The sequence below is a fragment of the Crocodylus siamensis genome, unplaced genomic scaffold (assembly GCF_052110815.1).
Source record: "Crocodylus siamensis isolate JL-2025a unplaced genomic scaffold, ASM5211081v1 HiC_scaffold_300, whole genome shotgun sequence".
NCBI classification, from domain to species: domain Eukaryota; kingdom Metazoa; phylum Chordata; order Crocodylia; family Crocodylidae; genus Crocodylus; species Crocodylus siamensis.
Genome location: NW_028324710.1, coordinates 26,232 through 44,092, shown reverse-complemented (window position 1 = coordinate 44,092; position 17,861 = coordinate 26,232). Strand labels below are relative to the sequence as shown.

The following is a 17,861-nucleotide window of genomic DNA, read 5'->3' as shown; positions in this document are numbered from 1 at the left end:
CCGCCCTGACTGGGCGGGGTGGGGCCGGGGCAGGGGCGGGGCAGCCGCATCGCGGGGGCCGCGGGAGCGGAGCCGGACACCTGCAGCAGCGGGGACGGGGGAGAGGGCGGCGCGGGGCCGGGCGGGGCGGGCACCGCCGCTTCCCCGCCCCCCGCCCCCGGGCTGCCCCCGCCCCCGCCGGGCTCCGGGGCCAGGACCGCCCGGGCGGACCCGCACCGGCACCTGCGCGCGCGACCACGCCCCTCGGCCGGCAGCAGCCAATCGGTCCCTGCCACTTCCCGGCGGGCCGGGCACGCGCGGCGGGGCGGCCAATGGCATCCCGGCTCCGGCTCCCGGCCGAGAGCGCCGCCGGCGCCGCGGGACCGACGCGGTTGTGGCCGCGAGATCTCGTCCGGGCTCCCGCACCGCCCGCAGCCCGCGGGGAGCCGGGCAGTGCCCCCCCCCCCCCCCCGCCGGGAGCGCCGCCGCAGTGCCGCCGCAGGGCAGCGTGGTGTCGCGGGGAACGACCGCATCCAGCGGCGGGACCGGGAGACGAGACAAAAAGGGACGGACAAGAGAGAAGAGGAGAAAAAAGGGAAGGGCGGGACGAAGACTCGGACACGCGGGGACGGAGGTGACTTACAATCCCGTCTTTGCACACGCGAGTACACGCGCACACACACTCTCTCTCTCATGTTTGGGCAACTCCAGTATCTTCCCCGACCGCCTCCAGGAGCTGGGAAAGTCCGTCTCAGCGCCTGCGCGGTGTGAACACGGGTTGATTCCCCCCGAGACTGCAGAGCTGGAAGTGGTGCCCCCCCCCCCGCATCCGGCCCCCAGCCCCCTGCTCTCGCCCCCCCCCCGCCCCCCCCGAGACCCCGGCCCCAGCCCCCCCACCCGAGGACCCCGGCGTCTGGGCCCCTGCTCTCCCCTGCACCTCTGGGAGGGAGCCCACAGGCACAAATCTCCACTTTGTCTGTAAAAATCATGTAATTTAAACCTTTGATTTTTATTTTCACCTGCATTCAACAAATACCAGTTCAGCATCAACCCAAACCTCCGTTCACGTGGTCTTTGTGGCGGCCAGGAGGGGGCGCTCCTGCGTCGAGCCGCCCACCTGCGCCTCCCTCCCTGGGGCGCCTCCGGCCGGCCGACCCCCTTCCCGGAGCACGCTCGCTCGCCTGGGGGTGACGCCGCCCCGCCACCCCGAGAAGGGACTGTCCTGGCCCGGTGTCCTCAGGGAAACACAGGCCTAAAGTCCCACAGGTACTCGACCCTGGACAGGCACTTGGGCCAAAAAGGAAAGTCTCCCTTAGTCCACAGACCTGAGGGGTCTCTTAGGCGTAATTTAGACCCAGCCCTCAAGAAGTCTCCCACCCCAGTCACAAAGGAGGACTTTATTGATTACAGGGGTAGGGGGAAACTAGGGGTAGGGGGTTGACTGGACTTAGGTGCTGCAGGGGAGACACTCAGAGCATGGTTTTCGGCCAGGAGCAGAGAGGTGGGAGGCTCAGCACAGGAGCAACCCAGACTGGCCCGCCACCGTTAACTAATTTTATCTCTTGGGCCAAATCAGTTCTCAATTCCGGTAGCGAAGCAGAGCTCAATCACTCAAGTCTGTGCTGCACGACCACCGGCAAGGGGACAGGGTTGAGCAATATCCTCGAAATCCTAAAGAGCAATCAGTGGGGCTGAGGTAGCCTGTTGATCACGCATCCGAGTTACCGCCAGCTAGATATCTACCCAGATCTCGAGTCACTTACTCACAAGCATCGCCCAGAGGCCGGTGAAGTTTCCCTCTGAAGGCAGGCGGTTTCTAGCTCGTGAGTTTTGGGGGGGAGAGCCAGTTTCAGATTGTAAAGCTCCTCTGAGACCGCCGCATGGCTGCTGCCCCCTCCTCCTGAGCAGTCCTAACTTATATAGCCCCTGTGACCTCATTCACCTGGTCCAGTGGAGGCCAGCTCTGGTTGGCTGCAGCCAGCCAATCTGAAATACATCACTAGTTGCTGGGCAGACTCCAGCCCCCCAGGTAGATGCCCCTCTCCCAGGTAGCCGAGCCGGTCCCCCCGTCAGGACTGCAGCCAGCGCCGGTCCCGCAGGAGACAGGGTCAGGGCGCGCCTCCTCTGCTGGGCCCGTCCTCACCACATTGTCACCAAGAAGAGATTTTGGGGAGAAACAAAGGTGGCAGAGGCAGGGCCACGGCCATGTAGTCACTCCTTTGAAGTCTGTCGTTCGTGATGGGCTATTGATTAGTATTGTATAATATTTTAATAATATATAATATTTATATAATGTATTTCCCTCTCATTTTCTCACACCATCTTTCCTTGGCAATGAACTATGATCTCATTATTGAACTGATAAAAAAGCACCTTTGATCTTGTGGTTTGAGCTGTGCAAGGGGCAGATGGTGGGGGAGTCGTCATGGGCTTAATCTGTGTTGTGCCAGCGCAGACCCAGCCCTTTCCCTGCTCTCTGACCTGAGGCACATGCGCCAAGAAAAATGCCAGAACGTGCCGCACACTGGCACCCGTGCTGGGATTGCTAAGCCCTGCTCCTGCTTGTAGGGGCTATCAGCTAGCCCCACTTCCACAGAGCTCCTGCAAGACCGTTTCAGGCTGGACTTAAGGAAGAATTTCTTTCCTGTCCGAGCCCCCAAGGTCTGGAGCAGTCTGCCAGCGGAGGTGGTTCAAGCACCTACATTGAACACCTTTAAGAGCAAATTGGATGCTTATCTTGCTGGGATCCTATGACCCCAGCTGACTTCCTGCCCTTTGGGCGGGGGGCTGGACTCGATGATCTCCCGAGGTCCCTTCCAGCCCTGATGTCTATGAAATCTATGAAATCTATGAAATTGAAGGTCTACTGCTTGCGCTGCAGGCAAGCTGACCCCTGAGAGAGTCTGCAAATGCCTCCCCATGCAGGATCTTGGCTACAAGACTTATGTTCATAGGGTACAGCTCTTGGGCTTCCCTTTAGCTTGCTCCTTCAGCCTTTTGGTGGAGTGAAATTAGTGGGCATCTGGGCTCTGAGGCCTCTGGGCTTGTGGCTTGCACAGAGGATGCCTGCCATGTACCGGGCAGTACCTGAAGTCCCAAGCTGAAGTGTCTGCAAGGGAGGGTACTTGCCGGTGGTCGTGCAGCACGGACTGGAGTGATTGAGCTCTGCTTCGCTACCAGAATTGAGAACTGATTTGGCCCAAGAGATAAAAATAGTTAAGGGTGGTGGGCCAGTCTGGGTTGCTCCTGTGCTGAGCCTCCCACCTCTCTGCTCCTGGCTGAAAACCATGCTCTGAGTGTCTCCCCTGCACCACCTAAGTGCAGTCAACCCCCTTCCTGGAGCCCAGTCACAAGCCTGGGGTAACCGCTGTTACCCCCGGACTCGGGTCTTTGGTAGGGCTCCGTCCTACCCAGGGTACACAGACCCTACAGACCTTGGGGTTGCTTAACCCACTGTGGGATTTCGGGGTGTTTCCTTCCTACAGGAGGGAAAGAAAAGCTAAGCCCACCTTAGCAAGCCTAGCAAAGTTAGCTAACAGACCAGTGCCAGGTGTCTCAAATGCTGCGTTTCGGCCTAAGAAGAGCCTGTGGGGGGGAGGAAGGGGGAAAGGGGTGTTGTTGGGATGCTGCAGGTCAAAGCAAGTGAAGGACTGTGGGGGTAATGGGGTGACAAAGCATCCTCTGGTAGGAGCACACGGCAGCCACCGCCTCTCTTTCCAGGTCTCCACCTCCAGTTCCCTTACATCTCCCTGCCATGCCTTGTTGTTAAGAAAATTGAAGAGAGGTCAGGTGATAAGAGGATGGTAAGAGGAGAGCTAACATCCACCCGGATGAGGACGGTCCTCTTCACAAGCCTCTTTCCACTCCTACATCCTGCTCCTTCCTACTCCTGGCCAAGTGTCCAAATGTGTAGCCTTACCCCTGGGATCCTGAACCCCTCAGTCTCCAATTGCCACTTGCTCTGCTGCCCCAAGCCAGAAGTCACAGTGTCTCCTGGCGCACGGCATCACAAGTACTTGTCAGTGAATTCAACACTCCCCCATTCGTACAAGAGAAGATCAAGTGGTTGTCACCGAATCCCCCTGCTTCACTTAATCCACAGGACGTTAATTCATGATTAGTCACCAGCCTCTTTGATTCTCCCCAAAATGAATTAATATCCATGAATTCCACAGTCCCGCCCAATCCGTGGCTGAGCACTTCATCATCAATGAACTCACCAGCCTCCCTTGGTGCCCCAAAGATCAGTTAGTTGTTCCTGAATATATAAGTCTTCATCCTTCATACTAATTACATTAATTGTCCTGGTCTTTTTCTGTAGTTTTGTGCTCTGCATCTCCACGTGCAGGGCACAGCATTTCCAAAACCAGCCGTGCGTTCTTCTCGCCGGGGGTTGTGTGCCGGGTCCTTGTTTTTGAGCCCACTGGAGCTCTTGGGGACCATTAAGACCTGGCTGCCTCCATATATGACTGTGTGCAACAGGGAACCTGCTCCTTTGTCCCCGACAGCACATGGACCCTTTTTCTGGGTGCTCTGGTGCCCACGCAGCCCCACTGGGCTTTCTGAGTAGGTCTGCCCTCGCACCCTGCCCTGCCAATGTTTCGTGCACAGGGATGGGAGCCGGCTCTGTCACAGGGGCTGGGCACAGCACAGAGATTTTGGGGAGAAACAAAGGCTTCCTGCCCCACATTCTGGGAAATGCACTTCTGCCGAGGGGCAGTAGCTGGAATTTGCTGGTGCTGGAGGGAGATGTTGCCCCATTTTCTTGCTGCTAAAAAACAGCAGGTTTTTTGCCTGCTCATGAAGCGTGTCTGCAGAGCAACGCTGAGGTGACTTCTCCCCTCACAGCAGTCTCAGCTGCTGCTTGTACCCGGTGCCAGCGCCCCTGAGCCAGCGCCTGCAACGAGGGGTCGAGAGGAGCGGGGAGGGGGCTGGCCAGGAAGCCCCCCACACGCCTGCTTCTGCCGCTTGCTTTCCCTGCACATTTACTGATCCCGTATCAAGCCCTCCTTGTCCCGACACGTGTCAGGGTCAGGAATAAGGAGCTGATGCTTCTCCTGCCAGGTGCAGCTCCAGCGGGCCCTGCATCCTCTGAGGAAGGGGCTGGAGAGAGCCCTGGCGATGGAGGCCACGGAGAAGGACACCACCACGGCGTGGGAGGCAGGTGCCAGTCTGTGCTCCTCGAGAGCTCGTTCCCGTGGCAGAGCTGGCGGTGAGGGGTGGGGGAGCTGCAAGATTTGCCCCGAGGGGCTGTGTGTCATGGAGGGAGCTCTTCCTCGACATCGGGGGATGCTGCGGTCTGGGGGAGAGCTGGGACCAGACTGGGCTGAGGAGCTGGCAGCTTAACCCCTTCCTTGCCACTCACCCAGGGGTGGTACCGAGCCACTGCTCTTCGCCTGCACGACATACTTCACCTCCCATAAAATGGGCCACACTTTGCAAGCTGGAGCCATGTTTGCTCCCAGAGCTGCTGCACTCTCTGCACACCCCGAAGCCCATGTCTCTGCCTGTCCCAGCTGTCCCAGGGCTGTGGCACCGCAGCAGGATTTCCATCACATCAGTGTTTCGGTTTCTGTGAGATTCCTCTAGCAGCTCTCTGAAGTCTAAAAGCCTCGTATCAGGATGGGCATCGCTGAGGCAGAGGAGGAGTGGTGCAGAGCCCTTCCTGCGGGGCCTGGGGGCAGGGCAGGCTGGGCACTCGGCATTACCCTGCCCTGCGGGGAGGGGGAGCCCTGTGCTCTCTCACCCCCGGTGCCCCCGCACGAAGGGAAAGGGGCTCTGGAGTTTGCTGTTCCCCACCCCAGGGCCAAGGGGAGGCAGTGCGTGTTCCCCTGCCCTGGGCCCGTGCACAGGGGCTTCAAGGCTCCCCGGCCCGGGCAGCTCTCACCGGGGCACAGTTCATGTTTTGTGGAAGTGGTGCAGGCTCCTTCTTCCGCCCTGCAGCCCCTTCCTCACGTGTCTCTTCTGTGTTTTTCCTGGTTCTTGGGCTGTCATTTTAGGATCTTCCACTTTCCCCACCCTGGAAGGGAAAAGCCCCTGGCAGAGGAGCCTGTCTCCTATGTAGAGAGCTCCTGTTGGTGAAGGGGGCTCTCTTGGGGTCCTTCCCGCCCATCTCCCTTGGCCAACACAGGCTCCAAGTGCTTTCCATGAAGCATCTCCTGCATGTCTCGACCCAGGGACAGCCCCAGGCCTGGCACAAAAGCACTGACATCAACAGATCAGCCAGAGATGACCCGTGGCCCACTGGGTTTTGCTGCAAGCCCCAGAGCCTTTACAGAGGCCCCAGATTGTAAATCTCTGCTTTGGATAGCAGTCCTTTTGCTATGGTGTGAAAGTATTGTGTGATCCTGTAGAAATTTTACTAACAGTTAAACTCCTATAGCAGACTCAGCCTCTAAGGACAGGCTGGTACAAAATCATAAATAATAGTGTAGCAGGCTCAGTGCTTCAAGGACAGGCTGATGAAACACAGGCCTCGTTGCCTTAAAGTATAAAGGAGAGATACAACCCCCCACCCCCCATTACTTAACATACAGCCAAAAACCAGCTGTGAAACTATTAAGAGTTTTCCCACACTGACCTAACGTCGTGTGCTCCTTCACCGTGGAAAATCCCCACCTGCGCGCGCATCTTATCTGTAAACTATAAATCACCTCTAACAATTTTATTCGGGGCCTCTGAGTTCAGTCAGGGTGCCCAGCATGCTGAATAAGTTTTGAGACAGACAGCGACTCTGTGTCTTTGGGAACAGCTCTGCAAGGGGCTGTGGCGGGATGCCGGGCTGAGCGGTGCCGGCACCGCTTCGGGGAGCCGCGGGCTTTGCGAGGCTGTGCGAGCGCGCGGCTTGTGGGGCGGGATTGGAGGTCGCTTTATAGCCGCCCTCGAGGTTCGCCGAGTTGGCACAAGTGGACGATTTAGAGTAAGTTGTTAGTTTTCTTATTCTATAGGATGTCCGTTGGTTCGCGGGGCTCCAGAGCCAGCCCTTGCTCTCCAACAGTGGAGCTGGTCCAAAGCTCGGTGCGGCTGCCGGCTCCGTAGTCCCAGAACTGGTCAACGGCTCACTGAGATGAGTTGTTAGTAGTAGAAGTTATTACAGAGTAGATATAGGGTAAAACAAAAAGATTTATTCACTCACCTGGCCTCACCCTCTTATGAATAAGAGGGGAGGCCGGCTGGAACGAAGCTGCAGTAAATACAGGTATAGCGAGCGTAGGTATGCTGTCTAAGCTACGAGGAGAGGCAGTCGAGGAGTGGAGTCTCCGATGTCTCTTCAGTTACAGTCTGCTGGATACAAAGGGGGTCTGTTGGTTCGCGGGGCTCCAGAGCCAGCCCTTGCTCTCCAACAGTGGAGCTGGTGCAAAGCCAGGTGCGGCTGCCGGCTCCGTAGTCCCAGAACTGGTCAACAGCTCATGAATGGGATACACAGTACAGAACTGTAACACGGTGAATCATTGTCAGTTGTCGGATTTTCGAGGCCTTTGTCTTCGCTGGGGTACGCCCAGACGGAGAGGCTGAGAACCGGTCTGTGGGGTGATCGGGCCTATAGAGTTTTCTGGTCATCGTCTCTGCTGTTTTCTGTTTCTTTGCCTCTTTATAGATGTTGGTTGGACTGCCTCTGTGACACTACCTATGATATAAGCTGAGCATACAGGGATAGGATAGTTTCTTTTACATAGTAATTGCTAGGCAGACTTTCTACATAAGTTTCATTTCTGCAAAAATAACACTTCTAGATAAGAAATATAATCTACAAAATGTGCATGTGTAGCTTAATGCCAACAGAGAAAAATATAAAGCGCTCATTTAGCTTACTAGTCAAGACTTCAAGGTTACAGAAATGTGAGAGTGCCGCGCGGCAGTTATACAGAACAAAAAAAAATAAAACAGTTACAGGGGTCATGAACTCCTCAACAATTTTGGCGACCCAGATGGGACCCCTTGTGTGCTGACCCGGCTGCTCGTCGTTCGGACCAACCATCCCAGCCGGCATAGGTGGGTCTGTCACCATTCGGAGGGCTTGGTCCGGGTGTCAGGTAAGTGGGGCCTGCCGTGAGGGGTAGCTGTTTCCAGGAAATTATAGACCAGAGTGCTTAAGTCTCGGGAGGATGAAACAATCAGCTTCAAACGTCCCACCGGGATCTCCTTTAGGGAGGCTTCTCCAGGTTTGGGGAGAAGGGGATCTGCCGGTGCAGTCTGGCATGGGCAGGAAGCGCGCTTGTATTTTGTGTACACGGGAGTGGCCTGTCTTAACTCAACAAGGTGCTCCGGATAAACGGTGGCCGAAATTTGGCTCATTTGATCGGTCTCGTTTGGCATTCCTTCGAATGGAATTGGTAGCTCTAAAACCTCAACAGATGGATTATTGGTACCTGTGGGCTGAATTGGCCAAAAAAGCCCCAAAACCGGTTCTTTACTCTACCACTCCACCTCCTTATGATCCTCCGATTTCAGCCTCCGAGGAGTCTGAAGACGGACCTGAGCCTCTCCACCCTGCTCCGCCTGTCCCCGGCCAACCCCTGCCCCCCGACGAGAGCGCTGCAGCTCCCGTGGCGTCAGCGCCGGCGCCGAGCTCCGGGCTCCCTGCCTCCAGAGGCTTTTCTTCGGTCTGGACCTGGAGCCAGGGTCCTGTGGGGGAGGCATTTCCACCCAGCCAGGGGAAGGAGCACCTGAATGCGGTGGTTCAGGCTCCTTTGTGAACCTACCCAGTCCCGTTTGTGGATGGCGGGGGCACCTTCCAGGTTTGCCCTATTCTAATTCATGTGCCTTTCACCCGAGGGGACCTCCTCATTTTGCAACAACAAACCCCCTCTTTTCAGGAAAACCTGATGAAGTAGGAAGGACTATTCGGTGCATAGTCCATACTTATGACCCTACTTAGTCAAACATGCAGAAGCTCATGAATACCCTGCTAACCCCAGACGAGTGAGCTAAAGTTTTAAACTGTGCCAGGGCTGTTGCCTCAGCAGCAAAGAGAGATCCTTGGCCTTCTAATGAACGTAATTAGGATTACAACACCCCCGGGGGAAGGGCATCCCTAAGGGAAGCCCGGAATGATTTACTAGCAGGCTTTGATGAAGCGAGTAAAAAGCCCGTGAATTGGGAAAATCCCATGCATGCAAACAGGAACCTGAAAAGCATCCAAATGCCTTCTTTACCCGTCTGTGTGAAGCAGCCAAGACATACGTTCGTCTTAATATAGATAAACCAAAGCATGTGCCTTCACCGGTATCAGCCTTTGTAAACCAGAGTGCTCCCGATATCAAGGAGCATTTCTGCAAGTATACTCCAGGATAGAAAGGAAAAAGTATGTTAGAGATAAGAAACATAGCAAGCTATGTGTTTGATGGGAGAAAAGAGAGGAAAAAGAAAGAAGAAGAAAAAAGAAGATTTTAAGCTAGTAGCTGCAATGGTTGAGGGAACTGTGCACAGCATGTCAGGAAAAGAACAGAACAGGGGAAGGGGCCAGGGAGGGTTTCAACGGAGGGGATTAGGTCAGAGAAACCAGGGCGAGGGGTGGTCCACAGTTCAGAGGGCCGGCGAAGTATGTTACTACTGGAAACAACCTGAACACTTCAAACGAGTGTGTCCCCCCCAAAAAAAGATAAACATCGAAACCATCTCAGAACGGGGGCCCCCTCCGGACCAGTGACGCCAGGAGCCGGTGTCAAAAACTACTCGCAGGAAAGGAGGACTCAGTGCCCCGACTGACCACCCTCACCCCGTCTGCCCTGCGGTAACTATAAATTACAATAAGAGTGACCCTATTGCCTCAATTCAAGTAGAAAAGCAACGATATGATTGTTTAATTGACACCGGCGCTACTATGTCTATGTTATCTACAACTCCTGAGCGTGCAGGTCTACTTGAGGAAGGAACGGAGAATGTGACGGGAGTGGGGGGGAGCTGTTCAAAACCAGCAGGAGTGCCCCTGCTCGAGTCCCAGTGGGACCCTTGTCGTGTGAGCACTCCTTTTTGTTGCCCGCCCGGGCTCCTGTGAATTTATTAAGACGGGACTTACTGTGTAAGCTGAGGGCCGCTCTACGCTGCAGTCCGGAGGGAATAACTTTAGAATTACCGACTGACAAACTGCCTTGTTTCGCCGGGGCGGTGGCCTCGGGGGGGGAAGGGAAATTTCCCGGTGGAGCTACAACGATTGCCAGCCGCACTGTGGGGCTGGGAGGCCACCGATGCAGGACTCCTGAAGTCTGCCACTCTGGCTGTTATTCAAACCGAGGGGGAAGTCCCGCCTCGCGTGCCTCAGTACCTGCTAAATAAAGAAGCAAAAAAAGATTTGCAGCCCCTTATAAATAAATACATCAGGAAAGGGATTTTAGTGGAGTGTCAGTCTCCTTGCAATACCCCCGTATTACCAGTCAGGAAACCGAAATTAGGAAAAGATGGCAAGCCTGTTTATTGTTCTGTGCAAGACTTACGTGCTAGAAATAATTATGTAATTCCCAAAGCTGCCGTAGTTCCTAACCCTGCCACTACTGTTACCTCCACCCCGTGGTGGGCCGCTCGATTCACAGTATTTAATTTGTGTGCTGCCTCCTTTTCAATCCCAGTTGCAGCCCAGCCTCAATACCTTTTTGCCTTCACTTAGAAAAAAAAACAACATTTAACCTGGACACGACTTCCCCAAGAATACACTAAAAGTCCTACTATCTTCAGCCAAATCCTAACAAAATCTTACAAAGTATCACACTTACCTCGGATACAGTGCTTGCACAGTATGTAGATGACCTACTACTAGCGTCACGGACTCAGGTAAGCTGCCGAACGAACACTTTAAAACTATTAGAAGGATTAGCTAAAAGAAAACATAAAGTACCCCCCAAAAATTACAATATTGCCCAAAAAAGGTTACATACCTGGGACGTGATCTCAGAGGGACTGCGGGAATTGTCTAATAAAAAAGTAAAAGCTATAAAAGACTTGCCAAAGCCCACCACTAAGAGGCATATATGAACCTTTTTAGAAGCGGCTAAATTTTACCAGCCGTGAATCCCTGCTTACAAAGAGATAGTTAAGCCTCTGGTAGAAACCACTCGGAAGGGAGAACCTGAAATAGTTCAATAAACCCCCGAGTTAAACCATACTTTTCTCCAAGTTAAACACCAGCTACCACAAGCCCCTGCTCTAGGACTCCCCAGCTACGAGAAGCCGTTTGTGTTGTTTGTCCGCGAGAGACGGGGAGTAGCTTCAGGAGTCCTGACCCAGAAACTGGGACCTCAGCTACGCCCGATCGCTTATTACTCTGCCGCCTTAGATCCAGCGGCAAAAGGGGCAGTCAGCGGTCTGCGCCGTTGCAGCGGCACCACTGCTTGTTGAGCGATCGAAAGAGCTAGTCATGGGGTACCCCCTCGAAGTCAGGGTTCCTCATGAAGTTGAAGCCCTAATGACTAAAGAAAAGCCGCAAGCCTTCTCTCACCAGCGTCTAGCCCGGTATGAAGTAACTCTGCTAACTGCCGAAAACGTGCGCATCTCATGCTGTATTAGCCTCAACCCGGCCTCGCTTTTGCCTCATCCCAAGAATGAAAAGCCACATCACGACCGCTGCACCGTCGTTCCTATGATGGAAAAGCCCCGAGACGACCTCACTGATGTGCCCCTGAACAATCCTGACTTAGTCTTCTATGTGGATGGGTCCTCCTACATAGGAGCTGGAGTTCGTCAAAATGAGTATGCAGTTGTCACTGACCTCAACATCGTTGAAGCAAAGCCCTTATCTCCCCGGCTAAGTGCACAAGCAGCTGAACTGATTGCTTTAACTCGTGCATGTGAACTGGCAACCGGGATGACTTTAAACGTATACACTGACGGTCGGTATGCGTTTGGAATTTGCCACTCCACCGGGCAATTGTGGAAACAGCGAGGCTTCATTACTTCTTCCGAAGCAGATTACAAACTCCACTCAGGTTTCTGAGCTCCTGGAAGCCATCCAAAAACCCAAACAAATAGCCGTAATACATGTCGCCGCACACACCGGGGGGAACCCGCCTAAGGCTAAAGGAAATGAGCACACGAATGCTGCTGCCAAGGCTGCTGCTCAGCAACCCCTAAATCTCAACGCCCTTGCTCCTGTATGAAAAACACCCAAAGCCTTAGAAGATGATCTCCACCCTAGAGTTCTAAAGGAACTGGCCGAGGTCATTGCAAGTCCCCTGGCACGGCTTTACGAGCACGCGTGGTGCTCTGGTGAGGTACCGGAGGACTGGAAGAGGGCCAACGTGGTCCCCATCTTCAAAAAGGGCAGGAAGGAGGACCCGGGAAACTATAGGCCGGTTAGTCTCACCTCGATCCTAGGCAAGCTGTTCGAGAAAATCATGCTGGCACACATCCAGGAGGGGCCAGCAGGGGACTGCATGCTTAGGGGCAACCAGCACGGGTTCATCAGTGGCAGGTCCTGTCAGACCAACCTGGTGGCCTTTTACGATCAGATCACCAGATCGTTAGACGCAGGGGGAGCAGTGGACATCGTCTTCCTGGACTTCCGGAAGGCTTTTGACACTGTCTCTCACCCTGTTCTCATTAAGAAACTGGGGGCTGTGGTGTCGACCCCCACACAGTCAGATGTGTCGCCAACTGGCTGGAGGGCCGCACCCAGAGGGTGGTAGTGGATGGGGCCTTCTCAACCTGGAAGGACGTGGGCAGGGGGGTCCCCCAGGGCTCGGTCCTCGGGCCCACACTGCTCAACATCTTCATCAGTGATTTGGACGAGGGGGTAAAAAGCACCTGTTCAAATTTTCTGATGACACTAAGATGTGGGGGGACGTGGGCACACTGGAAGGATGCAACAGGCTACAATCGGACCTAGAGAGGTTACAAGGGTGGGCGGACGAGAATAGGATGAGTTTCAACACAGACAAGTGCAAGGTGATGCACCTTGGGAGGAACAACCAGCACCATAGCTACAGGCTGGGCAACTCCCCTCTTGTCAGCACAGAGGCGGAAAGGGATCTGGGGGTCATCATTGGCTCCAAGATGAACATGGGCCGGCAGTGTGGGGATGCAGTCAGGAAGGCCAACCGCACCTTGTCCTGCATCCACAGATGCATCTCGAGCAGGTCCGGGGAGGTGATCCTCCCCCTCTGTGCGGCACTGGTGAGGCCGCGGCTGGAGTACTGCGTCCAGTTCTGGGCGCCGCACTTCAGGAGGGATGTCGACAGCATGGAGAGGGTCCAGAGGAGGCCACTCGCATGGTCAGGGGGCAGCAGGGCAGGCCCTATGAGGACAGGCTGCGGGACCTGAACCTGTTCAGCCTCCACAAGAGAAGGCTGAGGGGGATCTAGTGGCCTGTTATAAACTAGTCAGGGGGGACCAGCAGGCATTGTGGGAGTCCCTGTTCCCCCGAGCACCGCCAGGAGTGACCAGGAATAACGGTCACAAGCTGGCAGAGGGAAGGTTTAGGTTAGATATCAGGAGGCGTGACTTCACGGTCAGGGCGGCTAGGATCTGGAACCAACTTCCAAGAGAAGTGGTGCAGGCTCCTACCCTGGGGGGGTTTAAGAGGAGGTTAGATGAACATCTTGCCAGGGTCATTTGACCCCAGTAATCTTTCCTGACATGGCGGGGGGTCGGACTAGAAGATCTGGTCAGGTCCCTTCCAACCATAGAAACTATGAAACTATAAGCAAGTGTGGAAAGAAGAAAAAAACCCCTAAAAACGTCTCTATAAAGCTTATTCAAAAGATAAACTGTAATACACTAGCGATGACCGCCCCATCTTGCCTAAAACATTACAGCGGCCCCTGTGCCAAATAGTCCATGGGCAAGGTCATTATGGGGCAACTGCCATAGCTGAAACCATTCTCCGAGTTTGGTTTGCCCCTGGGATCCATGCAGCGGCTAAACAAGTGACCAGCGTCTGCTCCACTTGCCCAGCGTTCAACTCTGGCCCAGAGAGAAAAGCCCCAGCTGGGGGCCGACCTTAGGCATATCAACCATTTGAAAAACTGCAAATAAACTTCATCGAACTTCCCCAGTGCCAAAAATATAAATATGCCTTAGTAGTACAAGATCAGCTCACCCATTGGATGGAGGCGTTTCCTGCCACCCATCCCTCTCATCAGCAAGGCGCTCATGCACTTCTAAAGGACATTATTCCGCAGTTTGACATACCTCAAGTCATTGACTCAAATCAAAAAAGTCACTTCACCTCTCAGGTCTTACAAACAATTTACACACGGTTGGGAATCACTAAGCAGCTTCACACCCCTAATCACCCTCAGTCATCTGGAGGGGTAAAAAAGGCAAATCGAACTCTAAAAACCCTTCTAGGCAAAGTGTGTTCGAAAACTCAGCTTAAATGGCCCGAGGCATTGCCCCTTGCACTCTTTGCTATGCAAAATGCGCCTAAAGCTAATGTTAAGATATCTCCCTATAAGCATTTGTTTGGTCATCCACCCCCCATTACCCGTAGTTTCCTTCCTCCAAATACAGGATTGCTAGCGGGGGGGAAAAATTTAACCCATTATGTAATTTCTTTGCAGAAGCAGCTTACTTCTCTACAGCGCCGTGCTGCCGTTAAGCAACCTGTACCCTTCAACTGCGAGATACACCCCTTCAGTCCCGGTAACTACGTGTGGGTCCGTGTTCCGCAACGAAAAAGTTGCCTAAAGCCAATGTAGAAAGAACCATACCAAGTCCTACTAACCACCCACTCCACAATCAAAATCGCCGAAAGGAATTTGTAAATCCATCACACACACACGTAAAACCTGCAATGTTTACCCCAACGAAACCTCATCGTGTACCTCCCCTTCGGCTGCAAAGATCCAACAATCAATAAACAATATATGCCAAATATAGTAAAAAGTGATCCCGGCCTTTAAAGGCCAGGATCAAAAAAGAGAATTGTAGAAATTTTACTAACAGTAAAACTCCTATAGCAGACTCAGCCTCTAAGGACAGGCTGGTACAAAATCATAAATAATAGTGTAGCAGGTTCAGTGCTTCAAGGACAGGCTGATAAAACACAGGCCTCGTCGCCTTAAAGTATGAAGCAGAGATACAACCCCCCCTCCATTAGTTAACACGCAGCCAAAAACCAGTTTTGAAACAATTAAGAGTTTTCCCACACTGACCCAACATCTTGTTTTCCTTCACAGTGGAAAATCCCCACCTGCGCGCGCATCTTGTCTGTAAACTATAAATCGCCTTTAACAATTATATTCGGAGCTTCTAAGTTCGCTCAAAATGCCCAGCATGCTGAATAAATTTTAAAACAAACAGCGACTCTATGTCTTCAAAAACAGCTCCACAAAAAGTCACGAACTCCTCAACAATCCTTTCTCTAGAGAGTGCATCACTATATGAAATGTGTGTATGGTATAGCCGGTGACAGTCTAGCTACTGACAAAGGGCTGCACACCCTGAGTTCATGCCTTCCCTCTGCCAATGCAAAGCTGGAAGTGGAGATGGCAGCTCACACTGGTTTTTGCTGCTTGTCCTGGAAGAACAAGGTAAAGCGACGGAGAGAGAGCATCAAGTCTGAGTGCGAGAAGCTGCGTCGCTTTGTGAGCGAGGAGGAGCAGCGGCTCCTGCAGAGCCTGGAGGAGGAGGAGAGGGAGACGCTGCGGCGCCTGGAGGCCAACGTAGCCCAACTCTCCCGGCAAAGCGCCTCCCTGCGCAAGCTGATCTCGGGGATAGAGGAGAAGAGCCGGCAGACCCCTGCTGAGCTGCTGAAGGTGAGCGTGCGCTGCTGATCCGGCCCCCAATGCTGCTGCCGTCTGGCACAAAGCAGCCCTCGGCCTGGCCCCCAGACCTGGTGGAGACTGGGCCAAGACTCAGGTGAGACTTTCCATCAGTCTGGAGATCTACCAGTTTGTCCTGGGAGGAAATTCTGATTTGGGAGAAGTGCCAAGCTATTAGCCATGAAGGCTTCTTGCAGACATGAGCATAAAAAGACCTGTCCTGTAAGTCCAGTGTGTCCCCGCACTGAACCCAGCGCGTCCCCAGACGCGGCGTCACATTAGTTGGACCTGGCTTCCCAATGTCTGTGTAGACTGGGCGCTTCAGTGGGGCTTTTCTGGAGCTCATCTCTAATGATTGATTGAATCTGCTTTATATTAAAGCACCAAAAAGCCTTGCATGATCTATACAGATGCTAAGGAGCGAGGTCAAACTAACATGCTGCCTCTTCCAGTAAAGCACAGGGGTTTCGGGGTTTTTTTTATATCATTTCTGTCAGCAGCCAAAATGGACAGGAAAGCACATCTGGAGGTAGCCATGCAAATGTTCAGAGTAATGTAATGCCAAGACAGAGGTGACAGCAAAGAAATGGTTCATCGCCCCTTGGCTGCATCCAAGTGCAGCAGGCAGAGGCAGACTTAGGGATTTTCAGACAGTGAAAAAGTGGATGCCCGTCAAACAGACAAGTCATAAACTCACTGAACTTGGGTGCAGATGGTTTCACCCAGCAAGGAAATAATCACTATTACCCTCATGTTTCCCTTTCTAGGATGTGAAAAGGACCTTGGACAGGTGCGGTATCTTCCCCTTCCCCCTCCCAGGAGATTCCTGCTTGGGCTGTGGCAGGAATATCCACGTGGAAGAGCCGGGCTGAGCGATGATGGGGGATATGTTCCTCTTAGGAGCAAGGATGTGGAGTTTCAGGAAGCAAAAGCTGTTTCTACAGAAGTGAAGACCCCGTGCAGCATCCCAGGGATGATGGAAATGCTAAGGAAATTCAGAGGTACACCGCAGCACATGGCAGGGTCACTGGCAGCAGCGAGAGCCGTGCTGGGCGCACTGGGGATGTAGCGCACACAGCACAGGGGGATGTGACTGCCGTGTTGGCAGACAGCCTCCGCAGTCCTGCAGCGGTCACCTCAGCCCATGTCTGAGGGTCTCTGGATCGGCAGGGGGAAAAGTCCCGTTGTAATTTCCATGCAGGGCACGGCTGGGTCACTCCAGTGGGGACAGGTGACACAGGAAACAGGGAAATGGTCAGACAGGTGGATCCCTGTTCCTGCCGCGGGAGGGAGGAGGTACTGTCAGGATCAGGGCTGGACAGCCAAGTGCCGGTGCGCTGAGATTATCCTCTTCCATGTGCCCCAGTCCCAGGGCTGCCACACCGTGTCCTGGTTAAATCTCTGGGTTCATCTCAACTCAAGGTGAAGGGCTGAAGGGAAATTTGGGTCTCTGCATGCCCCCCAGACACCCCCTCAGCAGCCACAGAGCCTCCTGCCAACCCCCAGCACAGCCGGAGGTAAGCGGGCTCGTGGTGGGAAGGGGTTAACTCCTCACTCCCTGGGAGGAGGCGGCTGTGTGGAGCTGGTCAAGCCCCCGCCCAGGCCCCTACTTGGCCCAGCCCCCCAGGGAGCCCCGTGACCAGAGCCACGTGAACAGGCTGTGCAAACAGGCGCTCGAGTTAGCGCGGAGTTTGCGCGGGAGGGCACGAGACCCTGCCTGCGACCCCCGCAGCCATAGCTAGCCCCAGCCGTAGCCAGCCTACCAGAGGCATGACGCGGATGGGCACACGCCGCACCCCGAGGGTCCCCTCGGGCTCTGCGGCCCCCCATTGGGCACCTCAAAGACGGCCGCCCAGACGAAGCCCGCGGTCCCGGGATCCATGCAGACAGAGCCCCTGGCTCTTGGCTGCGGGGGCTGCCTGTCCCTTTTTCAGGCTCTGGGGCCCGGGAGCATGGCCCCCTCCCCATGCGGGGTCTGCTCCCTACTGGGGTCTCTGGTGCACCGGCTGGAGGAGCTCCAGACCACAGTCCAGAGACTGCGTGCCATCAGGGACTGTGAGCAGCAGACAGACTCCTACTGCCAGGCCCTTCTCCCCGGGGAGCCCCAGGGGAGAGCTCCGTCTCCCTCCGCGACTAAGGAGGACTCTGGGACCTCCCGCTCTGCCCAGTCAGGGGCATGGACCGAGG

At 54.5% G+C, this 17,861-nt stretch overlaps 1 protein-coding gene across 1 annotated transcript; it reads left to right on the top strand.

Annotated features, from left to right (window-relative positions):
- Positions 1–1,112: 1,112 nt before the first annotated feature.
- LOC149851736 (uncharacterized) lies at positions 1,113–17,146 on the top strand. Its single transcript, XM_090030427.1, has 7 exons — positions 1,113–1,245; positions 3,700–5,191; positions 14,472–14,553; positions 15,438–15,668; positions 16,442–16,464; positions 16,575–16,675; positions 17,041–17,146. Exons 2-7 carry the CDS (start codon positions 5,028–5,030, stop codon positions 17,106–17,108), a joined length of 669 nt encoding a protein of 222 aa, XP_089886553.1. The 5' UTR covers positions 1,113–1,245; positions 3,700–5,027; the 3' UTR covers positions 17,109–17,146.
- The last annotated feature ends 715 nt before the right edge of the window (positions 17,147–17,861 follow it).